The sequence below is a fragment of the Zingiber officinale genome, chromosome 2A (genome assembly GCF_018446385.1).
Source record: "Zingiber officinale cultivar Zhangliang chromosome 2A, Zo_v1.1, whole genome shotgun sequence".
NCBI classification, from domain to species: domain Eukaryota; kingdom Viridiplantae; phylum Streptophyta; class Magnoliopsida; order Zingiberales; family Zingiberaceae; genus Zingiber; species Zingiber officinale.
In genome coordinates this window covers 164,256,202-164,280,767 of record NC_055988.1, presented here as the reverse complement: position 1 = coordinate 164,280,767, position 24,566 = coordinate 164,256,202, and the positions used below count along the sequence as shown (strand labels likewise).

The following is a 24,566-nucleotide window of genomic DNA, read 5'->3' as shown; positions in this document are numbered from 1 at the left end:
CAAGTGTCTGGTCAATCCCTTTGACCCACTTGGACTTTTCTCCATCGTGCCAAGTATCTGGTCACTCCCTTGACCTACTTGGATTTTTTCCTCATCATGCCAAGTATCCGGTCAATCCCTTTGACCTACTTGGACTTTCACCAGATGTCTGGTCAACCTTGACTCATCTGGATTTCCCCGTGCCTGGCTTCACTCACCAGGACTTCCCTTCTGCCTAGCTTCACTCACTAGGACTTCTCTTCTGCCTGGCTTCACTCACCAGGTCTTTCACCTAGCTTCACTCACTAGGATTTTCTATCTGCCTAGCTTCACTCACTAGGTCTTTCACTTGGCTTCACTCACCAGGATTTTCCTTCTGCTTAACATCCCAGTTAGGACTTCTCAGTCAAGTATCTGGTCAACCTTGACCTACTTGACTCTTCTTCAATCAACCTGATCAGACCCTGATCAGAGGAAAATTGCACCAAACAATCTCCCCAAATGAACAACTGCACCTGCACTTGTCCATATCATCGAAGTCTTGTATTATCAAACATTGAAACCCAAACCAAGACTCAAGCCTGGTCAACCAGGTCAATCAGGTCAACTTTGACCTGAGGGATATTGCACCAACAAGGGTTATAAATGAGTCAAGTCAAGTCAAGCTTTATGGTGTTCAAAATTATATGATAAGATAGTCGAGTCAAGCCAAGTTGAACCTAAATGAACCAAGTCATTCAAATGATTATTCAAGCTTGGCTTGATTTCTTTTTTATGATCTTGAGAATATTGGTTCAAGCTTGATTTGAACTTAGTTCTTTTAGATATTATCAAGCTCTTAATTTAAGATTATTTAAAATTTTTATATTTTAACCTTGTTTGATTGGTCATTGAGCTTGATAGTATAAATTTATTTATTCATTTTGAACCTTTTTTTTATTTATTTACCATATTAATAAGAGTTTTGTTGATGAATATATAGTTCTTAAATATTGTTCATGAATATTATTCATAACATGAATATTCTTTATGAACACTAACAAGTTGAATATATATGTATTCAAGCTTTTCATTTAGTTTAATGAATTATTCAAACTTGTTTATTTAATTAATCTTATGTATATTCTGTGGTAAAAGATGATAACGAATATAAGCAAGCTCTTACCAAACTTGTTTAGGAACGTTAGTCGTCATTTTTCTCCTTCAATTTTAAAAGAGCAAAAATTACAAGGGCACTCTAACTTATATAAATTGTCAAAAAGTTATTCCTTTTTATAAATAAAAAAAAAATCAAAAAGACGATTCTTCGGATGTGTTAACCCTAGAATACCTCTTATTTCAATGTTAATATTGTAACAACTACTTATAAGTACTACAATATATAGAAAATATATTATAACTACTACAACGTAACATACTTAGGATTTAGAACTTACGGTTTAGTTTGATTAAAGTGAAATATATGATTTTTTTTAAGTTATAGTCGCCATAAAATAGTTGTTATATGTCGTAATAGTTACATAGTATAACAACTATAATAATATTGAAAATAAATAACAACGTTATAACATTTGGAGCTACAATAATAATATTGAAATAAGAGATATTATGAGGATAAAATATTTGATGAAACATCTTTTCAATTTTTTTTTTTTTAAATGACACCCATGTTTGCCTTTTGATTTTTTTTCCATTTAAAAAAATACATAGTTTAATAAATATAAAAGTATTTATTTGATAAGAGTGAGAGACAAATATTACTAATTAACATTTGGAATTTATTACGAATTGGAATGAAAGCATTGAATTGGCACCACTTTGTTGTCTTTTGATGGCTGATCGATCAAAATCTTGTAAGGCAACAACTTCGTGTTCGTCACTGCATACCTCACAAGAAAGTTAAGTTGTTGGATAGGAAAAAGTTTCTGAATTTTTTTAATTTTATAGTAGATTTGAGTCCATTTATGATGTCATTATATTAATTATAGATTTATTGTTATACTATGTTGTGGATTGCTAGCTCATAAATGTTTAATGTTGAGATAAAAATTAATAGTCGTCCGTGATTTATCTCCTCCGTATTAATCTTAGGATAGATTGACAGAGACGCTGAGAACAAATATATTCATCTTTTGTCATCATGTGGATTTTGAACAGCTCTCTCAAAGATGATGTTTATAAATATAAATAATGGAAAAATTATTAAAAGCGCACAATCTATAAGTCGCATCTAGTCTATTTTTATGTTAAAATTGTCTTTATTCTTCCTTAATTTCTATCTTATACAAAGAGTGTAAAAGGTTTTTTTTTTTTACTTCTAGAAGATTTTGAGAAAGAGAAAAATAATAAATTGACAGGAGTGATTCAATCATAAATTGTAGAGTAGCAACTGAGGAAATTCAATTCATATAAAATTCAAATGTTTATTAATTTGTATGTTTTTTTTCTTTATTTGTATTTTATTTATTTGTTGGGCATTAACTTGACTTATAAAATAAAACCAGTAAATAAAGCAATCGACTATTCATTCCCTCTGGGTAATCCCCGGGTTATGATATCATAGTAAAATATTTAAGTTGGCATTCAGATATCCACTATTTGATTCTCAATTATGATTATTTATTAAAAAAATTCCTTTAAATAGAGTGCGATCAAAAGATACGTACTTCCTGATTTATCTTTATGGATGGAAAAATTTTATAAAATTGGAATGAAGATAAATTGTTGTGAGCCATCATTTTCGCCCACATTAGGGTTATTTACCATTCAATGGGATCACCCCAACTCGACTAGATAATTTCATTTGGCTTGATCAATCAAGTTTGACTAAATCGACCCACACAGATAGTTCATCCTTACAAACACATTTGACTTGATTAATCTATTTTCTCATTCTTTTTTTCCCTCTATTTTAGTTTTTAAAATCATAATTTGATAAATAATATATTTAATAGAGTGGAATAAATCCTTTTTATTTCTTAAATTACATATATAATGCCCACCTTTCTTGACTTGATTGTCCAAATATATTTTTTTATTCATCTTCCAAAAGAGTTTTAATCTGATAACTCCATGAGGAGTGATGATTTGTCATCAAGTACTTATCCGTATGATAGGGTAATTAAGTCAATTTTTAAATAAAATTATTACTCTACCTCAAACAGACGATTCAAAAATTTAAAAATAAATTCGACAAAATAAATGGTTAAGGGTAATTCACTTCATGAGCAAGGATCTTCATTGCGACTATTCGATTGTAATTAATTATAATTTTTTTTATATTTATTTTTTTTATTTAAATTATAGTTTGAATCTGGATAAACGATCATAGATCGTTCGAAAATCATCCTCACTCGACGCCCGATAATCCATCATTCATCCATCATCGGCGGTCTTTGATCACTCACCCAGATTCAAATTATAACATAGAAAAATAAATTCAGAAAAAAATCATAACCAATTACGATAAAATCACACCCGCGTTCCAACTATAATTATATTATGAATAATCTCCTAATTTACAGCAGCTAGACCTGAGAATCCGATCACCTCAATCATGTCATCAAATTAGGCGTTCTACTCTATAAATTACTGAGAATCACATACTCAATTTCGATTTACCAAATACCCCTATCCGAAAAACTAGAGGCTTATGACAAAATCACAGCTAGGAAACTTAGGTTGCTACAATCATGGTAAGGTAGCCGAGTTAATCATAAAATGGAGTTCAATAAAGTTCTAAATAAGTAAAATTTCAAACTTATTTACTTATGAATTTATTCAAACTCATTTATTAAAAATTTTATTGAGCTTAACTATTCATTAGTAGTCAAAGATAAAATAGTTATTTCGACCGTCCCTTCAACAATTCATGAGGGGCTTCGTCTAGTAATAATAATATATATAAGGAGAGGTTAAAACATCGAATGAGACATTTCGTACATGTTAAAAATTAAACAAAGGTATATTGATAATAATACTTATTCATGAACCAACTATGTTAATCAGGTTTTATTATCAATATTGTTATTCTTATAATTTATTTTAAAATTTTACCTATTCGTGGAATTTTAAAAGAATATAAAAAATCTATAAAATTATTCACAATTATATATATATATATATATATAATTTTTAGTAATTAAATTTTGTATAAATTAATAAATAAGAATATTTGTGAACGTTGAAAATCAAAGTCATTAGTGTTCAAATTTATTTATTTTATATATTCTCTTTATAATTGAACAAACCTGGATGAATTTTATAAATCAATCACCAAACTTATTCAATATTTGATTCATTTAGTCCTGCGACACCGTCCTCATCATATTTAGGGTTTGGGGGTTAGCAATAGGGCAATTTGGGAAATCAGTGTAATTTACACGGTTTGATAATTAATTTGAATATCGAATAAAGTGAGGTTCATTAAATTGCTGAATCCCTTTAGAACTAAAAGCTTGGAAATATTAACTAGATAACCCATTGTTAGAAAATTAACATTAATTCCATTTATATAAAAGAACAGTGGTCCCTCGATTACTTGGAAGAGTCCAAAGCAACTACGACAACCCCAAAGAAAGAGCAAGAGGCAAGGCCACACAATTCTCCACCGCCACAAGAACAGGGCACGGAGGAGGAAGAGGCCAATGGAGGCGGCGCCGCTTTTAGATCGCCCAGGCGGCGATCGGGACAAGGAGGATCAGGAGATCGCCGGACTGGCGAAGCGGAGTTGGATTGAGTCGAAGAAGCTGTGGCAGATCGTAGGACCGGCCATCTTCGGGAGGGTCGCCCTTTACAGCATGAACGTCATCACGCAGGCCTTCGCCGGCCACCTCGGCGACCTCGAGCTCGCCTCCATCACCATTGCCAGCACCGTCATCGTCGGCTTTAGCTTCGGTCTGATGGTACGGCGGCCGGTAGCTTAATGCTTTTGTTTACCCTCTCTTCTATCAGGTTTGTAAGCTTCGATCGTGCAGTTGGGCATGGCGAGCGCCATGGAGACGATGTGCGGCCAAGCCTACGGCGCGAGGAAGTTCCACATGCTCGGCATCTACCTGCAGCGGTCGTGGATCGTCCTTTTCCTCTGCGCCGTCCTCCTCCTTCCGATTTACTTGTTCGCCACGCAGGCGCTCCTCCTGACAGGGCAGCCGCCGGACCTGGCGGCGCAGGCCGGCGCGGTGTCCCTCTTGTTCATCCCCACCCACTTCTGCTTCGTCTTCCTCTTGCCGCTCACTCGGTTCCTCCAGTGCCAGCTCAAGAACAACGTCAACGCCGCCTTCTCCTTCACCGCGCTCCTCGTCCATGTCTTCATCACCTGGCTCTTCGTCTCCAGGCTCAAGTTCGGCCTCGTCGGTACCGCGCTCACGCTCAGTTTCTCGTGGTGGGCCGCCGCCGCCATGCTGTTCGCCTACGTCGTCGGAGGCGGCTGCCCGGACACCTGGAAGGGCTTCTCTCTCGAGGCCTTCGTCGGCCTCTGGGACTTCACGAAGCTCTCCGCCGCCTCCGGCGTCATGCTCTGGTCCGTTCGCTCTGTTTCCGGCGATCCACATACAACTGATTAACCAACAAATCTTTCCTCTCCGACGCTAACTCTACTCCGATTGCTGCATGCAGCTTGGAGAATTGGTACTACAGAATCTTGGTCTTGTTGACGGGGAATCTCAAGAACGCCAAGATCGCCGTCGACGCAATCTCGATTTGGTAAAACATTACGATTCTTTATCACAACCAGTTCATCATCTGCGGCGCAAACACACATCGATAATAATAATAATCCAGCGTGATTCGTGCAGCATGAACATAAATGGCTGGGAGATGATGATTCCTCTGGGATTTTTTGCCGGGACTGGGTATATGCAAAATTCAAATCTCTTCTTCACGCTTACCCAAATTTTTCAAGTCGTCGGAACGTCTGTTTCTTCATTAATTGTTGTGCGCCCCCAATTGGGCCATTCTTAGACCCAACTCAATCATCAGTCGCATGATCGTCTAATTGCCACATTTATAGAGTTAAATAATAATTGTCTTTTGTTTACGCCAGAGTGCGAGTGGCCAATGAGCTTGGGGCGGGCAATGGTAGAGGTGCAAAGTTCGCGACCATTGTATCGGTTACGACCTCGTCAGTGATCGGTCTCTTCTTCTGGGTCCTCATCATGTCCCTCCACGACAAATTCGCCCTCATCTTCACCTCCAGCCCGATCGTGATCGAAGCTGTGGACAAGCTCTCTGTGATATTGGCAGCCACCATTTTGCTCAACAGCATCCAACCGGTTCTCTCAGGTTAAATTCTATTTTATGTTAGAAAATTTAAAAAAAAAAATAACACTTTGGATAAAGAGAAATAATTTGAGAAGAAATAAATGTGCAGGAGTAGCCGTTGGATCAGGGTGGCAGGCGACGGTGGCATATGTCAATATTGGCAGCTACTATTTAATTGGAGTTCCCCTTGGAATATTCATGGGCTGGATCTTCAATCTAGGAGTTCTGGTATATTTTTTATTTTTTCAGAAAACGAATAATAATAATAATAATAATAATAATAATAATAATAATTGTTAAACAAAATGGCAGGGTATTTGGGCTGGCATGGTCGGTGGAACAGCAGTCCAGACATTAATTCTGGCTTTCATTACCATCAGATGTGACTGGGAAAAAGAGGTAAAACTCATTTTTCATTTTTTATTTATTACAGTAAAATAAAAAAGTGTCTATTCTATTGAAATTATCGAAGCAACTTTTCTTTTTCGTTTATTATCAAGATGACATACCCTCTCATATTTTACTTTCTAAAATTATTTTTATTTTTAATATTATTATAACTGCTAAAGTTCATAACTATAACTACAACCGCTATAATTTCATAGCTATTATATAATTATAATAATTATGGTTTTCTAACTAATAGTTATAATATCAAAGTTACTATAATATAATGTTTACTAATATTAATCAGAAATAAATTGTCTAAATTATAGTATAACTACTGTGTTGATTAATATTGATCAGTGTTGACTAAAGATAAAACATCTATATTATAAAAGTTATGAACTATAGTTATTAGTATTATTCGTGTTTATCAAACCTTTAAATATTATTGGTGTGGTGGATATTAACAACATCCACATATATGTACCCATGGAGTTAAGACTCGTGCTTAGTTGTTTGTAAAAGTTTAGTAGATTAAACCTGCCTAAGTCAGATTCAGGCTCAGGCCAGAATGAGCATGGGTAGGTCAAGTTCACTTAGCCAATGAAGCAATAGGAGATTCAAACCTAGGTGAATTAGATCAACCACCATCCAAAGTTAAGCTTACCTAAGAACTAACTCTAGCTCAGTTGTCTCACTCGGAAATCACGACCCGGGCTAACCTGCCATGCCTCTACAAGTCTGGTACTCCACACAGACCCTTCGAGGTCTAGTACTCCATGCTGATCTCAATAGATCTGGTATTCCACGTCGATCTCTACAGATTTGGTAGACTATGTAGATCTCTATACGTCTAATACTCCAAGCCAGATCTCCATAGCTTTGTTGTTCCATGCTAGAACTCCATGACTCTACTGCTACACGCCAGACCTCCACAGCTTTGTTGCTCTCCTACTCCCTCTAATGGTCGAGAACGGGGGTGCCGGGATAAGCAGAGAACACGGGACAACTAGGGGATGAGGATAAAGTACGTGGCTCCACATGGCTATTCCACGATCAAAATTAAAGGTGGGGTTTGTGCCTCCCCCTAGGGGTAGTATAATTGGGAGTCCACTCTCATGAGCGCATATATGCATACACATAAGCCAACCAACTTCTTCTACTTTCCAACTGCTTAACCACTTGATTAACTTGAACATCAAAATGGCTATGTTGGGGCCTCCCTTGGCACCATTTTAACCTTTTATGTTGAGCTAATTTGCAGTGGAAAACTTGAAGCAATGCTAACACCTTTTGTTCTACTTGGTCTTCATTTCCTGAGATAACTAATATAAGGATTCAGCTTACACGATCTCATCCATTATGAAGTTCATTCTTCTTGGAAACTTTCTAGAGGCAGAGAAGTCTCGTACAAACTTGAAACAAGGATACAATAAGACAAAGGAAGTAAATACACAATTCAATGAAAATCTTTCTTACTTAATCTCTTGTTGCTCGAAAATACCTCTTATTGACTTGGAAATACAACAACACTTCGCCTTAGAATCCCCAAGAACCGGCATGAACAACTCTTCACGGAACCACTTTTCTAGGATTTCTCTCGGATTGGAAAATGCCTCCTAATCGATTAGGCTTTTCCCTAGTCGACTGCCACATTATCTGACCATTCAAAGCCTATAGAATGACTCTTTTCACCCATTTAATTGATTGGTAAGCTATACCAATCAATTTGGCAACTTTTAATCAATTACTCTAATCGATTCAAAAGTTTTATGTTCTCACAAAAACACTACCTAATTGTTTGCCCTAATCAATTGGCGTTTATCTTAATCAATTGCCCCAATTGATTCAAGACTTTCTGTTTGCAAAAGAAGCATAGCCTAATCGATTGCCCACAATCGATTGGCATTATCGGAATTGATTTTGACAGCTTCTATGCTCTCGTGATGACACATCTAATCGATTAGCATGACCCAATCAATTCCTCACCTTCTGCGCTCTTGCGAAAAGCTTCCAATCGATTAGGAAATCAACCTAATTGATTGGAGCATGTCCCAATCAATTAGATAGTGATTGGCCTTGGCTAATTGATTGAGCTATCGATTGTCTAATCCTAAACTTTGTTCTCAAGTTTAGGATACCTTTGACCAATCCTAAAGTTATTTGTAACTCATTAGGACTTATCATTGCCTAGCATCTAGTTAACCTTGACCTACCAGAGCTTCTTCACCAAGTGTCCGGTTAACCCTTGACCCACTTGAACTTTCGATCTCTTGCCAACTTCCCATTGGACTTTCAATCACCAAGTATCAGGTCAACCTTTGACCACTTGGACTTTTTCCTTTGCCTGGCCCCGCTAGCACTTCCGTTGTCTAGTTCCCAACTAGGTCTTCATGCCTAGCTCCGCTAGGATTTTCACTGCCTAGTTCCCAATTAGGTTTTCATTGTCTAGCCCCATTAGGACTTTCACTACATAGCTCATTGTTGTTTAACCTCCATTTAGGACTTCCACCATCCAGCTTCATTGACTAGGACTTTTCCATTATCTAACCTACAGTTAAGACTTCCATTGTCTAGCTTCACTCATTAGAACTTTTCATTTGTCTAACCTTCAATTAGGACTTTATATTGACTAATCTCCAATTAGGACTTTCCTAATAAGTATCCGATCTTCCCTTAACCTACTTGACTTTTCTCTCATATATTATCAATTATCAAAACTCAAGCTCGAGCCAACTCGATCTTATTTAAACTAGTCAATCTTAACCTAAAGATAATGGTACCGATAAGCTTTCCCTTTCTGATATTTGATAATATATTTAAGTTAAGCTAACTCATATTAGACCAACTACCTTCTTCATCCTATGCCAAAGCATAAATGAGAGTTTTCTAACTTGAACCCTACATTTTTCTCCCCCTTTGAAACATCAAAAAATTTCTCCCCGAGATTCATCCTTTTGTCATTCAAGCTTCACAATGAAGGTCTCATACACTTCCATTGTCTCCAATGTTCAACCTTGAGCATTCATCCATCATCATGTCTTTAACGAGAACCTCCCCCTCAAAGCATGCTTCAACTTCTAACATTGCACTAACAATGATTTGGAGTTCATGCCTTTAGAAAGTTCTAAAATTTGAAATTATGAGGTTAAAAAATTCAACCTTGAATTTAAACCTCCTTCTTAACTCTAAATTAGTCCTCTTTAACCATTTCATTTTCATTTCATCAAGGAAATTATCCTTAAATGCTTACCTAAGGACTTCAGAGGGTTAGGGATAGTTAAATTGACTAAATATGACTTAGTAAATTGAAATCAGACCATTTCAGCCAAAAACAGCTCTTCTAATCAATTGGTTTTAGCTACCAATCAATTACGGCCTGTGCTAATCGGTTGGCTTGACCTGACAATCGATTATGCTCATACCAATCGATTGGGAACATTTCATAATCGATTAGAGTGTCTATTTCTCTAATTCAAGTTCATATGAAATTCAGAACCTAAGCCAACTAGCGGTGGACCTGTATCTAGCCAATAAGATTTTGAAGGACCATGTGGAGGAGTTGAAATCCCCCTCAACTCTTACCTCAATTCTAGAGGTGAACAGACTCCGTCAAGAGGTGCAAACCCAGGTAGAACTGTTATTACATATGGAAATAGCCCTCAAGGAGACTTGGTAGGTGATGGATAGTCAACAGACAACAAAAAGAAAACTCGAAATCTTGTTGCGAACAAGTGAAACTAAGCTCCAAGTGGAAAATATAGTGAAGGCCAAAGAGGTATCCGACCTTGCACAACTTACTGTTGTGCTAGAGGAATTAAAGATTTCTCACACTTCATAATCAATCAAAAAAATCCAAAGAATTAAGAGCCAAGGATCTGCTAATATTAGACCAGCAAAGGAATTTGAACTCACAAGAGATCCAACTGGATTCACTACAAGCAAAGCTGGAGTCTACCAATTCTGAGTTGATGACTTCCAGGTCCGAGTGAGTGGTCTATAAGGTGGAAGAGAATAAGCATTTTGAGGCCAGACGAACAACACACGTCCGATCTCATGAGTTTAGTTTGCAGCTTGGTCGACGTACCATAAATATATTTTCATATGAAGTCGAATGAGTGGTCAAGCAGCTCCACGAGGTAGGATATTTATCTGCTAATCTGCCTGAGCGATTCTTAGATCACCAACAGATTATAGATGAGCTTCCTGATGACCTCTTTCCTGAATTCAGGTGATAGCAACCCTTGTACTATGAGCCCTTGATGGGTAGAAAACGTTAACCATGTAGCATTCGCAATTGTTGTGGTGTCGCCTATTTTTGACCGTTGTTGTACTTCCCATTATCGTTCGAACATTTTATGTCTCAAGTGTGATATGCCATAGATGGCAAGCTTTTAGATGCCATACGCTCGGCTTTATGTCAAGCGTCTAGTGAGCAGCAAGTTCGAGTAATCAGGGATTTGGGATGAATGTTGAGCGAGCGGCTATATGCAAGTGTCGGTTGAGAGAGTGCCCTTCCCATGTGAATTGGTACTGGGAGCCAAGCGTAGGTAAATTGATGCGGGGAACCAGGCCTAATTATAATCCACAGCTGTGGCGAGAATCGGGAACAACCGACCAAATAATTGTTGGGCGTATGAGCCATACATGTTTATAACGCATAACTATGACAAAATTTGGGACTTAGTCCCGTAAGCAAGCACGCTTATAACTTAACCGAGCATCTCGAGAGCCTGGGACTTAGGCGCATGAGCAAATACGCTTATAACTCGGTCGAGCTACTTGAGAGTCTAGGACTTAGGCGCATGAACAAGAAACGCTTACAACTCGGTCAAGCGGCTTGAGAGTCTAAGACTTAGGCACGCGAGCAAGCACGCTTATAACTTGGCTAAGTGGCTTGAGAGTCTAGGATTTAGGCACGTGAGCAAGCACGCTTATAACTCAGTTGGGCGGCTTGAGAGTCTGAAACTTAGGCATGTGAGAAAACACACTTATAACTCAGCTAAACGGTACAAGAGTATGAGATTTAGGCATGTAAGCAAACATGCTTATAACTCAGTCGAACAATACAAGAGTATGAGGTTTAGGCATGTAAGCAAGCATGCTTATAACACGACCAAGTGGCTCAAGAGTCTAGAACATAGGCGAGAGAGCAAGCTTGCTTATAACTCGACCGAGTAGCATGAGATCCTGGAATATGAACACGAGAATAAGCTCGCTTATAACTCAACTGAGCAGCTCGAGAGTATGGAATATAGACGTGAGAGTAAACTTACTTATAACTCGATCGAGTGGCTCGAGAGTCTGTAATATGGGTATGAGAGCAAGTTCGATTATAACTCAGTCGAGTGACTCGAGAGTCTGGAATATGGGAACGAGAGCAAGCTTGCTTTTGACTCAGCTAAACAGCTTGAGAGTCTAGAACATGAGCACGAGAGCAAGCTCGTTTATAATTCGACCGAGCGACTCAAGAGTCTAGAACATGTGCACGAGAGCAAGCTCGTTTATGACTCGGCTGAGCGGCTCAAGAGTTTGGAACATGGGCATGAGAGCAAGCTCATTTAAAACTCAGTTGAGTAGATTGAGAGTCTAAAACATAGGCGCAAGAGCAAGCTCGCTTATAACTCAACCGAGCGGTTCGAGAGTACGAAATATAAGCATGAGAGCAAACTCACTTATAACTCGGTCGAGCGGCCTGAGAATCTGGAATATGGGTGTGAGAGCAAGCTTATATATAACTCAGTTAAGCGGCCCAAGAGTCTAAAATATGGGTGCAAGAGTAAGCTCGCTTATAACTCGGCAGAGTGGCTCGAGAGTCTGAAATATGGGTGCAAGAGCAAACTCACTCATAACTCAGTTGAGTGACATAAGAGTCTAGAATATGGGCACAAGAGCAAGCTTACTTATAACTAGATTAAGTGGCTCGAGAGTCTAGAACATGGGTATAAGAGCAAGCTCGCTTATAACTCGGTTGAGTGACTCGAGAGTTTGGAATATGGGCACGTGAGCAAGCGGCTCAAGAGTCTATAATATGGTGTAAGAGCAAACTCGCTTATAACTCAGCTGAGCGGCTCAAGAGTCTGAATATGGACGCAAGAACAAGCTCACTTATAACTCAGTCGTGTTGGGGTTGCAAGGTTGCAAACATAATCCCACATTGAAAACACATGGGAAAGATCATGAGTTTATAAGAGAAAGATATCTTCATTTGGCATGAGGCCTTTTGGGGAGAGCCCAAGAGCAAAACCATGAGGGCTTAAGCCCAAAGTGGACAATATCATGCAATTGTGGAGATATCTAAATTCTTTTCAATCAAACAATTGATATCAGAGCCCGGACTGCCAGAAGGTTTAACCGTCGACTGTGCACAAAAGCTATGATCTGATTGAGCCATGTGGATACGATATTGACCTCGAACAAAGAAAGTGGAGGTTCCTATGTTTGGATCAAGAGGACCAGACACCAGGCAGGAAGTCCTAGTTGCTGCTAGGCAAGGAAGTCCTAGTAGGTCGGGTGGACCGAGGGGCAGGAAGACCTGGTGGGTCGAGGATCGGACATGGGAAGCCTGTGGTCCTTTGTTTGAGGGGGGATTGTTGGGGTTGCAAGATTGCAAACATAGTCCCACATTGAAAACACATGGGAAAGATCATGGGTTTATAAAAGAAAGATATCTCCATTTGGCATGAGGCCTTTTGGGGAGAGCCCAAGAGTAAAACCATAAGGGCTTAGGCCCAAAGTGGACAATATCATGTAATTGTGGAGATATCTAAATTCTTTTCGATCCAATAAGTCGAGCGGCTCAAGAGTCTAGAATATGAGTGCGAGAGCAAGCTCGCTTATAACTCGGTCGAGCGGCTTGAGAGTTTGGAATATGGGTGCGAGAGCAAGCTCGTTTATAACTTGACTGACAGCTCGAGAGTCTGAAATATGGGTGTGAGAGCAAGCTCGCTTATAACTTGGCCGAGTGACACTAGAGTTTGGAATATAGACGCGAGAGCAAGATCGCTTATAACTCGGTCGAGTGGCTCGAAAGTTTATAATATGGGTGCAAGAGCAAACTCGCTTATAACTTGGTCGAGTGGCTTGAGGGTCTAGAATTAAGGGCCCCTAATCTAAGTTTGCCTGCATTTCCATTAAATGTGAATATTCAACAGTATATAGAAGCACATTACAGACATACTCGCAGGTTCGATAAGGTTGCAAGTAGTTGGCGCTCCACGGCCACTCCAAGTTTCTTCCTGCAACAAAGTAACTGTAGTGAATCGTCCAGTCTCTCCCATTTTCACATTTCAAATTCAGGTAAAGTTTTCTACAGATAATGTCAAATTTAATCCTGTCTAAAATTAGGGAAGATAGTGCGTTGAGTAGGTGACTCTAATACTGACCATGAGAAGACTCTGAGATGAAAGAAAATGGTGTCAAGCAATCCTCTCTGTGTATACCACAGAGCGACCAAATAGGAATGTTAGAGTGATAACCAAAGAGGGGGTCTCTGGTGTAAACACTTAGACGTTCAAGTCAAAACTGTAGCAAAATGAAGAAAAATAAGATGAATAGTTGAACAAAAACGTAGATGCATGTGTGGATGTGCGCTCGTACCTGGCTAACAGAGAGGACCCCTTTTTACACTGACCCTCATAACCTCCGCAATAATGAGGCATCAAAGAATATCTGATGTCAGATATATTAGGTAACGAAGGGTGTACAATAATCTTCCCCTAGAAGGTTTCATTGCCTATATATGTCAGAATAGTAGAATATTCCCTGGTGAGTAGTTGTTATTCTCTGACAATGTTATCTTATAGAAGGAGTCTAACAGACTTTGGAGTTAATCGGATATTTTCTAGAGGTCGTGCCCATGAAGTGGGGTGTTGAGCCTAGAAGGTCCGACTGGTGCTCAGGGTTGACCGACTATATGATGGGATCTTGCTCATGAGGAGTAGGGAGCTAAGTCCCGAAGGTCAAACCGGCACTAGGGCCAACTGGGGGTCATATCCATGAGGAGTGGAGAGCTGAATGCTAAAGGTCCGACTGACTCTAGAACTGACCGACTATGTACTGGGGGTCATATCCATGAGGAGTGGAGAGCTGAATGCTGAAGGTCCGACTGACTCTAGAACTGACCGACTATGTACTGGGGGTCATATCCATGAGGAGTGGGGAGCTAAGTCCCGAAAGTCAAACCGGCTCTGAGACTGACTGATTGTATACTGGGGGTCATTCCCATGAAAAATTCGTACGGTTGGTCGATTAACCTTCTCCTTCCCAGTCGTGGCACACTCTCCCATGGCTCAGTCATCCTTGATTTATTGCCGAAACAACTACTATAATATAATATTGGTTAGTGCAAATCATAAATGAAGCACACATAGCGTAGCAATTATGAATTATAGTTATAACATAATTTACTTGTATTGATTCAACTCTTAGAGTTGAAGTGTTTATTATAGTAGCTATAAATTCATAGTGGTTATAACAGTGTCAATAAATAAATGATGTTTCAAAAAATAAAATGTATTAACGCGGTTTGTCCTTTCGATAATAAAAAAAGAATATTATTTGATTCCAATAAAAAGGATGTGTTTTTTCTTGAAAAAAAAAAGAAAAAATGTATTTAGTTTTCTAAATTTTGTTTAATGTGCAGGCTCTAAGAGCAAGCTCAAGAATGGAGAAGTACAGCAGCAGCTCCAGTAAGCCATGAATTCAAATGTTGTGATCTCCCTAAAGTGGAAGAACTTAATGCCTTTCTAGTTATGGCATTTGATGAGATTTTAATGATTATAAATCATTAAGAAGTAGCTTGTCCAAATTTACATCTAAATATCGAAAAAACATTGACGACTATACCAAGAACATTCAAATGGTTTAGATGACTTCTCTTCGTCTCCCTCTCCCTTTCTTGTTGCTTGGAATGACCATTTCTTTGTTCCTAAAGAAACTTTCAAATCACATTCTCCACACTAGCCAAATTTGAAACACACACATCACAAATTAAAATTATTATTCAAAAAAAATCATTATTAATTATTGTTCGAAATTATTTGTAAATATTACAGACATAAAAATATCATTATTATTTATCCATCCATATCACACATCTGATGCATTTCCCTTCAATCAGCAGCTCAAAAGCCTTGTTAATCTCATCCAGTCCAACTTCATGTGTCACAAACTCATCCAAGTGAAGCTCCTAATCCATCAAAGTAAACAAGAATTTTTTTTTCAGAAAAAAAAAATTAGTTTATCAGGTATTTAAAAGTACCATAAACCTTGTTGAGATATTTGTCTATGAGGATTGGAATGTGAGTCTTGGATTTCAGTCCCCCGAACGCTGAACCGATGATCATTTTACCGCACAAGATTTCTTTCGAGTCAATTGTGATCGGCGACATGTTCTTCTCGACTCCAAGAATAACGGTCTTCCCCCAACCCTTTATCGAAAAGTTTGTCACAATTTGATATGCTTTGTTTGTGTTCAATAGATGAAAGGAAAGTAGGCGAGGAAAAGAAGAGGAACCGATCGAGAGCTTCTATACGCTTCCAACATCACGGATGCTAGACCAATGCACTCGAAACAATAATCCGCACCGCCGTCGGTCATTTCCTTGATCACCTACAAATATATTAAGCATGAGAAGAGAGCATAATATTCATGATGTTCTCTAAACAATGGGTATTAGTGTGAGACCTCGTTAATGGATCGATGGCCGATATCATTAGGATTTATGAAATCAGTGAGACCCAACCTCTTACCTAAAACAAGAAGCAAATAATTTTTCTTTCAACAAACAAGTAGCTAGCTAGCTAGGCTCATCAAAATGGTCTTACCGACTTCAAACTTGTCGGGGTTCGAATCGACTCCGATTATCCTTCCGGCACCTTGAAGTCGTGCCCCTTCTACGACCTGAAAAAAGTAATTAGCGAGGGCGATAATCATCTAATTAGATAGATAAAGTACAAGTTCACTCACAAATTAAGTTTCACAAAAAATTCTCATTAATCTTGGAATCAAATTTAGTGAAATGATATATGCACAAATTTATGGTGTTAAATGAATAAATTACAGCCAATCCAATAGTTCCAAGTCCAAAGACTGCCACGGTGGATCCGGGGTCCACATTTGCAACCTTCCAAGCTGCTCCAAATCCTGCAATATTTTTTTTTAAAAAAAAATCTACTAAATTTGATAAAATATCTGATTGAATTATTAAGTTTATCATCAAAAATACCCCTAAAGTTTAATATTTTGGCATTAATGGAACTCTGAGGGCATTTTGAGAAAGTAAGGCGGCCGTTTTGGCTCACCGGTGGAGAAGCCGCAGCTGAGGACGCAGATCTTCTCCGGCGGAAGTTCCGCGGAGACCTTGACGACGTTGGTGACGTCGACGACGGTGTACTGGCTGAAGCTGGAGACGGTGAGATAGTGGTACACGGGCGCGCCGGCGGCGTCGGTGAACCGGGTGGTCCCGTCCCGCGGCATCCCCGTCAACGGCCGGAACGGGAGTCGAGAGCACATGTTGCTCCGCTCCGACAGGCAGTCGACGCAGTCGCGGCAGTCGGCCAGGAACACCGGCATCACCGTGTCCCCCGCCGCCACCTCCTCCACCTCTTCCCCCACGCTCTCCACCACCCTGGGCGGACACAGAACAAATCATCGATGATCGATCCATAGAGTAAAGGGAAAAAAAGGGAGTAATCAAATACCCGATGGCTTCGTGGCCGAGGATTCTGGGGAAGACGGCGGGGAACTCGCGGAGGCGCCAACGGGAGACGTCGCTGAAGCAGAGGGAGGAGCAGATGATCTTGACGCGGACTTCGTGGGCACGCGGCGGCGCCACCACGACCTCCTCAATTAGGAGAGGCTCACCGGCGGATCTGCACACTGCCGCTGCAAGTGTTGCTCACTGTACTGTTAGACGAAACTGAAAACGTACGACGTGATCAAGGAAACGAGGCGATTGATCGATTGGCTACGTACCTTTGCATCTGATGGGCTCTGGGAAAGGCATCTCCATTGAAGCCCTTGGGAAGAAGACGAGCTTGTACTCTACCTGCCCAGAATCCAGAGAGGCAGAGACAAAAGAAGCGGATCTAGGGCAAACTGGTGCCTGGTGGTCCAGTCATTAATTTACTTTAGTCTCTCTTTTAATTTACTTTTAACGAGTTATTTAAATTTATTTATTTAACTGACATATTATGTATTAATCGTACATAAAAAAAATAAAATTAAAAAAAAAACTTAAATAAAGTAATCTAACACAGACAAGTACTATCGTCAAATTCAATTTGATTTAATTGTGAGACCTCATTTTAGATTAGATCTCATCTTCAATCACATATGACAATTATTATATAAAATATCTACATTTTTTTTAGTGGTTTTCCAACGCATTGCACATTTGCACTACTTGAAATTCAAAGACCTGCACACTACCAAACAAGACGCATGCGAATGATTGAGACCATCTAGAGGATGATCGCGTAGAAAGGCTCTCACTACTATGGAACAACAAGATCGAGAATAAGCCATGTCGACAATGAATGAGCAGATGAAACATCCACATGACTTCTGTTTAAGTTGAAAACTCACAAAGAAACAGCTACAAACTAGTAATCTGAGTCTGTAGTGTGATCTAAAGGAGCACAATAGATGACATCGAAATCTTCAGCATGCAAATTAACATGAACATCAAACAGATCGTCTTCCATTATTCGCTAGAACCACAGATTTAGATAAAGCTAAAGCAAACATGTTTTACCATGTTTTATCGATTCAGATCCAACTTGTTCAATCTTCTCCAGTTTATTCCAAACAGCATAACTACGAGAATGTGAAGCTTTTTGTGATCTTATTTCCGAGCAGATGTGGAGTACTGGTCTCTGCTCTTTGATCTATTTCTGTTACTCCTTGGTGGGTTTGCAATGCCTCTGAAGCTCCTCCCCTCGCCGACGCCCTTGATCAAAGGGCTTGAACCATGGCCTACTCGCCTAGCTGACCTCCGACGGGAACCCCAATTGTTATTTCCTAGTGCTGCCCTTGCAATGCTATCTGTGGCTGCCTCCCTAGCCCTCAGTGGTTTGATTGGCTGCTTGTTCAGATAAGCGAGATGCGGAAGGAGGCCACAGACCGCCTTGCGAATCTGGTCATCTCCGATGTTGCTTTGAATTGGGTTACCGAGCAGGTTGAGGGCCACTAGAGAATGGTAGTTGGCGACAAGCTGGCCCAAAGCCTTTGCGGTTGTTATCTTGTTAAAGCTAAGGTCCAGAACTGTGAGTTTCAGAAGCCGGTGAAGTCCCTCCACGCCGCTTATCTTGTTTCCAGCAAGATACAGCTCCTTGATCACGGTGCAATTCGACAGCCCTGAAAAGCAGTCATAATTAGAACAAAACTAAGTTTTAAAGAGGATGATAAGTTCAAGAATCATGTAACATTAATGTTCAATTACGAGCTGCTAGATCAATGAAGGAAATTGTGTGTATTGCTAATCTGGTCCAAATCGGTTTAGAACAGGAAGATGGCACAAATTTCAAGTCCACGAATGAAAGTGTACAAACTGTGAATTTGTATCACAAACATATAAAGGGCAGCCGGTGCACGAAGCTTCCTCCAATACGGGTGCTGGGAAAGGATCTATTGTACGCAATTTGCTTTGCAAGAGACTTGTTTCCGCGACTTGAATCCGTGACATTCAGGTCACACGTCAGCAACTTTACCATTGAGTCAGGCTCTCCTTCCCGAGATATATGCATTAAGAGCATATATCTCTAAATTTAATGTAAACACAGAAATTAAAAGGCCATAGATGGCACAATGTTCGTCAAATAATTGGACTCATTGCACATCTTCCTGAGAAGGTTATTGTAATTTGTAAGATGTAAGTATTTCAGTAACCCAAAAATAGATATTATTGTCTATAAAGAGAACTAGTTTAAAGAGCATAACAAGCAAATTGGCTAATAAAAGGATAAAAATAGTTATTCATACCATGACCAATTCGTGAAATTCTGTTGTAGCTGAGATTAAGAACTCGAAGCCTTGTCAGTTCCCTAAGTCCTTCAATTGTTGTAATCTTGTTCCTTGACAAGTCAAGCATGTGAAGACTCTTGGGTAGAGATCCTGGCGAAATGTGAACTACACAAACATGAAATAAGTCATATACCACATCGATAGGCATACACAATTCCTATTTTAATTTACATAAGTCTGTAGCTAAGCTTTACCTATGAAGTTGCCAGATAGATTGACTGACCGGAGGCTACTGAAAGCTGAAATTGCAGGTACCACCTTTAAGCCCATGCTGGCAATGTGAGCAACTGAAGAAAATGGAGGAAGGGATTGTATAATGTTGTTGGCCTGCAATACCTCATCCATTGCACGCCGACCAGTTCGATGGATGTTTTTACTGGATGATTCCCCAATCTCTAGAAAACTTGGGGGTGTAGCAGACTCAAGTGCAATTTCATCTCCATTGTCACCATCGTCAATTGGGCATAATGGGCTGTCATCAAGACTATGCACCCAAGCATCCACTCTATCTAAAGAGGAAGATTCTGTGGAAAAAGCAACCCACTGGTTTGGAGGCCATATATCATTACTAAATTTAGCCTCAGACTCTTCCATAATCTTCTTGTTCTTCCAATCAGTACCACGATTGGGTTCTACTGTATCAGAGCAGTAACCATCCTTCTGGTTGGATGTATAATTGATGGAAGCATACCGATGAGGTTTCATTGACCAGCTCCGATGAAGATTTCTGTGGCTCCATAAGAAAAGCTTCCACCAAAGTTTCCTACTTCGCGAAGGAAGAACCTGGCTTGAAGATCTCTTCTTTAGCATTACTTTATCAGCACTGCAAGAAGTCATTACCGATGCAGGGCTACCTGGGATCAATTTGGGTGGTTCTCCAGGGAAATCTCCAGCTAAGTTTTTGAGGTCGTCATATGAATGGGACTTGCTTGGGGACATAAGCAATTTACTAGATCTCTTTGTCTCAATATTAGAGCATGAGCGTTTCAACATAGGAGAGCCCCAAAACGCAGTCGTGCGGCCCATCCCAGGATCACTCACATGCCCACTCTGGATCACTAATTCAGGTGTTATGCCCTCATCTTTCTCAGATTTGTCATCAGGTCCATTGGTCATTTTTTGGTTCAAACCATAGGAACTGGTTTCATCTTTTTCTGCCAGGGCCTGCAAATCAAGGTCAGATAGATCCCTTTTGAATGACATGATCTCGTCATGTTCATCACCTCCCTCATAAGCTGCTTCAGCTGCCACATCTATTTGGATAAAGTTCTCATCATTCTTTTCACCCCCTACTAGTTTAAGTTCGGTGGAACCTCTTATGCTTGCATTGGTTTGTATTGGTTCAGAGTATTTGAAAGATGCATTATGACTTGCTTTCTGGATAGCCGCATAGGCGAGAGCTTCTGACTTAATAGGCAAAGCTTCCATTATATTCTCCTCCTTCGAATAGATTTCATTCCGCAGTCTCTGCAAGCAAAAGTTGAAATGAGCAACAACCTAGACCAAATTTATCAAGGAGAAAAGGAAAGAAAAATACCATCTTTGCTCACCTTGGACTTCTTCTTTCCAACCCAAAGTGAGGAAAAGCAACCGATCAATGCCATTTTCTAGCCGTAAACACAAAAGATACCAGAGCACTTGGCAACTATTGTTTCCCTATGATTCTCAAGAACACCTATCAAACTCTACTAAAGTAAAAGGAAGATTAGGAGATGATCTATTTCTACGGAACTGATTCACGGGTTAGCCATTATCAATTGGAGACCCTTCAATTATACGACAGAGTAGCCAGACAAGCAGCAGAGTGAAAATTGGAATAGAGACAGGGAAAAGTGCATCCTCCCGAGCCCACACCTTTTGCAAGGTGCGAGGGAATGGTATCCCAGTGACTTCCAGAGTGATTTAAAGAACAACAGTGTTGGCTGAGAGGCCTCCTTAATCTTTGTCTGGTTCCAGAGCCTAAAGAGATAGATAAAAAAAAAAGTAAGATTTCTAAATTTACAGGAGCAAAACTATTCTTGTTGATGCAATATCCCGACAAATACATCATTAGCAAGCAGTTTGGATCTGTTAATCTTTTTTGTTTCAAGGGAAAATGACAGGGAAATTTGAGAAACAGAGATCCAATGAATCGATAGAAAGAATAAAAAAACGGTGCTATGCCAAACAACTGCAATTAAATACTGAATTTAATGGTGTTCAACAAATCCTTGAAATATATATAACAAGCGAGGAATTCTAAACCACAAAACAAATTGTTCTGTTGCGGCGGATGATCCGAGGGCTGAAATTAATGAAGAATCGGAGAGCCGACTGAAAGAAGCCTCCAACCTACGCAAGCAGGAAGATCCAAAAGCAGCAATTGTGTAAGAAATAGGAAAAGCAATTGGAAAGTAACCCGCCGATATCATGGTTTTTGCTTCCTCCTCTTGGAAAGCTTTGGAAGACAGGATCCAAAAAGAGAAGATCTTAATGCGATTCCACCAACCATAAGAACAGATCAACTTTACGCTTGTGCATCTAAAGCAACATCCGTAGAATCAAAAAGCACAAACAAAACAAAACAAAAAAAAGATCTTTAACGATTCGATCGCCAACTCCCCCCAAGGCCCAAACAAGGGCGAATCAAGAGCTCGCGACGAAAGCAACGAATCAACAATAGAAATACCGACAAGGGGCTCAGAGGAAGACGCACCTGCGCCAATCTGCTAAATCTACCCTAGTCTCCACAAGGCGAGACGTAGACGAGGAAGCGACGAAGACCACCGAGGTGCGAGTTGCGAGGTGCGAGGGCAGCGGAGTAGGCGAGGGCGAGAGGAGAAGGAAAGAAGGAAGAAGAGGCGAGAATGAAGAGGAAGGCGGTGGAAGTGGCTACAAATAGCCTGGATCCGCCGCCGATGCCATGGACGTGATCAGACACGCGGATGGACTCGCTTCCTCTCTTCCGTTTCACATGCCATTTTTAATTATTTTTTTTTCAAAATAACTGATGAGCTTTATTTAGCACTTAATTTACCTAAAATAGCGTGTGTGTATATATAACTACACAAAATTTAAAACCTTAAATAAAAAAAAGATGTTTTTTCGGACTTATATTAAAAATATTAAAATATTTATTCTAAAGTTTATATTTAAATTAGGTTTATTAGATTGATTTATATTATTTTATTATAATAACTTTTTACTAAATTTACTATATTTATATGGTAAAAAACCACAAAATTATTAGAGCTGTTGACTAAATTCCTATCAATTTTAATTGAAATAATAATCAGTTTTTTTCCCAGACAGTAGTGTGACGGTTAAGCCTTCCAAAATATAATCAATATATAAGGTTTAAATCTAACTATAGTATATTATAAGAAAATTTTCCTCTAATAAAATCCTGACTTAAAAATTTCTAATAGAATAATAACTTTAAGAATATTAGACACTTGAATAAGTATAAATTAATAATAATAATGTCTGTTTTTCTTTTTATAAAAACGACCCTTACCGCTAGTAAAATTATACAACTATCCTTAAATATACTATTTGTTCGATTTTGACTTTTTATATATTGATTTTAATTTCTTGACTACCAATTCAAATTTAAACTCATGGCGACAGACTTACATGTTTAACAACATGCATATTAAACCCTTTCATAATTATTATAAGATATACCTAACTTATTCAAAAAATAATCATATTATAGATATTACAGTAGTTACTACTTTATAATTATTATATTATCATGTTCAATAATATTTACCTTATAACAATTATAAACCACAGATATTATAATTCGACCTTATCATGTTAAATAATGTTTATATTGTAATAGATACTAAACTATCGCTACTATAATCAATGTAATTGAGGACAATAGTCTTGATGGAGAGTGATCAACGATCCATTTATCAAAAATAAAAATAAAAATGGAAGAAGGGACGTTGTTGTGATGCCTTGGAAAAACAAGGGCGTTTTTTTAATTCTTACCCCTTTTAATTAATATAAAAGAAATTCACATCAATTATTAAATTATTATTTAAATATAAATATATTGATTAAATTAAAAAGCCCATCCTATCAAATTTAGTCACTGTCATTATAATTATATTTCTTTCCTACCGTCTCCTATTATTATCCTTTATTCAAATTACATTTAAATATCAAGATAGTAAAATAGTTTTCTTCAAAATTATTATAATAATATTGAAAAAGAAATATTTTAGAAATTTAAAAAATAGTGATGAAAAATAGGTTAACGTTGTTTTGATTTGATTTTTGTATATTATTTTATTTTACTTTTGTAAAATAATTGTCTGATAATATTTTTTAATTTAATGATATTTTATATGCACGGATATCGTACTCTGTGATAATTGGGTCCAAATCAATTCCAATTTATATTCTTCTCTGCGTCGTAGTCATTGCATTGTCCGAAATCTAATAAGAATATCTTTGACAAATGTTGTGGCTTCAATTTAACTCTTACAAAATCATCAATATTTAAAAAACAATGAAATTTATGTGTAATAATTAAAAATACAAAATAGGTTGCCTCCTCATGGGTGTGACATTCAAAAATTCCTAAAATCAAGTGTTAAAATTAAATAAAAATTATTATCATCATAAAAAGAATGTTCCAGTTAAAAATATAAAATAAATTTATAGATGAACATAATTTATATAAACTATCAATTTAATTGACGTTGGTATATTGAATGAAAATAAATAAAATATTATCAAGACAAAAAGTAAACTACTATTCGAATGGAATAATTTGGCATATTCCATATTAACAAAAGTATATTTACGTTTCTATCTCACAAATATATATAATGCTTGAATTCCTTCTCAATAACACTCCGTGAATCAAACAAATGCCCTATTATTTGTTATTTTACAAGAGCAAGTAGCCAATCTTTTC

General features: G+C 38.4%; 3 protein-coding genes across 4 annotated transcripts; 1 reads left to right on the top strand and 2 right to left on the bottom strand.

Annotated features, from left to right (window-relative positions):
• Positions 1-4,529: 4,529 nt before the first annotated feature.
• Positions 4,530-15,485, top strand: LOC122043011 (protein DETOXIFICATION 27-like). The gene is made up of 8 exons (XM_042603438.1): positions 4,530-4,883; positions 4,956-5,497; positions 5,593-5,679; positions 5,772-5,828; positions 6,020-6,258; positions 6,347-6,465; positions 6,550-6,636; positions 15,269-15,485. The coding sequence occupies exons 1-8, from the start codon at positions 4,626-4,628 to the stop codon at positions 15,323-15,325; spliced, it is 1,446 nt and encodes a 481-aa protein (XP_042459372.1). The 5' UTR covers positions 4,530-4,625; the 3' UTR covers positions 15,326-15,485.
• Positions 15,486-15,593: 108 nt separating this feature from the next.
• LOC122043012 (alcohol dehydrogenase-like 7) lies at positions 15,594-17,761 on the bottom strand. The gene is made up of 9 exons (XM_042603439.1): positions 17,603-17,761; positions 17,329-17,512; positions 16,930-17,255; positions 16,689-16,771; positions 16,453-16,528; positions 16,313-16,377; positions 16,142-16,237; positions 15,894-16,055; positions 15,594-15,814 (listed from the first exon to the last, which is right to left on the bottom strand). The coding sequence occupies exons 1-9, from the start codon at positions 17,637-17,639 to the stop codon at positions 15,698-15,700; spliced, it is 1,146 nt and encodes a 381-aa protein (XP_042459373.1). The 5' UTR covers positions 17,640-17,761; the 3' UTR covers positions 15,594-15,697.
• Positions 17,762-18,166: 405 nt separating this feature from the next.
• LOC122043010 lies at positions 18,167-22,604 on the bottom strand. Of its 2 annotated transcripts, none has more exons than XM_042603435.1 (5): positions 22,347-22,604; positions 21,202-21,610; positions 19,846-21,118; positions 19,610-19,756; positions 18,167-18,985 (listed from the first exon to the last, which is right to left on the bottom strand). In XM_042603435.1, exons 2-5 carry the CDS (start codon positions 21,253-21,255, stop codon positions 18,474-18,476), a joined length of 1,986 nt encoding a protein of 661 aa, XP_042459369.1. In that variant the 5' UTR covers positions 21,256-21,610; positions 22,347-22,604; the 3' UTR covers positions 18,167-18,473. The 2 variants fall into 2 exon arrangements, with proteins under 2 accessions (XP_042459369.1, XP_042459371.1); XM_042603437.1 differs by lacking the exon at positions 22,347-22,604 and adding an exon at positions 21,896-22,266.
• Between the last annotated feature and the right edge of the window lie 1,962 nt (positions 22,605-24,566).

What these genes read in the sequence shown, in the direction of transcription:
- LOC122043011 (XM_042603438.1), top strand. Translation starts at nt 4,626, where the DNA reads ATGGAGGCGGCGCCGCTTTTAGATCGCCCAGGCGGCGATCGGGACAAG. An exon ending in GCCTCCGGCGTCATGCTCTG is followed by an intron (nt 5,498 to 5,592) that starts GTCCGTTCGCTC and finishes TGCTGCATGCAG; the next exon opens with CTTGGAGAATTGGTACTACA. An exon ending in GATGTGACTGGGAAAAAGAG is followed by an intron (nt 6,637 to 15,268) that starts GTAAAACTCATT and finishes TTTAATGTGCAG; the next exon opens with GCTCTAAGAGCAAGCTCAAG.
- LOC122043012 (XM_042603439.1), bottom strand. Translation starts at nt 17,639, where the DNA reads ATGGAGATGCCTTTCCCAGAGCCCATCAGATGCAAAG. An exon ending in AGAGCCCATCAGATGCAAAG is followed by an intron (nt 17,513 to 17,602) that starts GTACGTAGCCAA and finishes CAACACTTGCAG; the next exon opens with CGGCAGTGTGCAGATCCGCC. An exon ending in TAGACAAATATCTCAACAAG is followed by an intron (nt 15,815 to 15,893) that starts GTTTATGGTACT and finishes TTGATGGATTAG; the next exon opens with GAGCTTCACTTGGATGAGTT.
- LOC122043010 (XM_042603435.1), bottom strand. Translation starts at nt 21,255, where the DNA reads ATGGCATTGATCGGTTGCTTTTCCTCACTTTGGGTTGGAAAGAAGAAG. An exon ending in TTGGAAAGAAGAAGTCCAAG is followed by an intron (nt 21,119 to 21,201) that starts GTGAGCAAAGAT and finishes TTTTGCTTGCAG; the next exon opens with AGACTGCGGAATGAAATCTA. An exon ending in TCTATCTGGCAACTTCATAG is followed by an intron (nt 19,757 to 19,845) that starts GTAAAGCTTAGC and finishes ATGTTTGTGTAG; the next exon opens with TTCACATTTCGCCAGGATCT.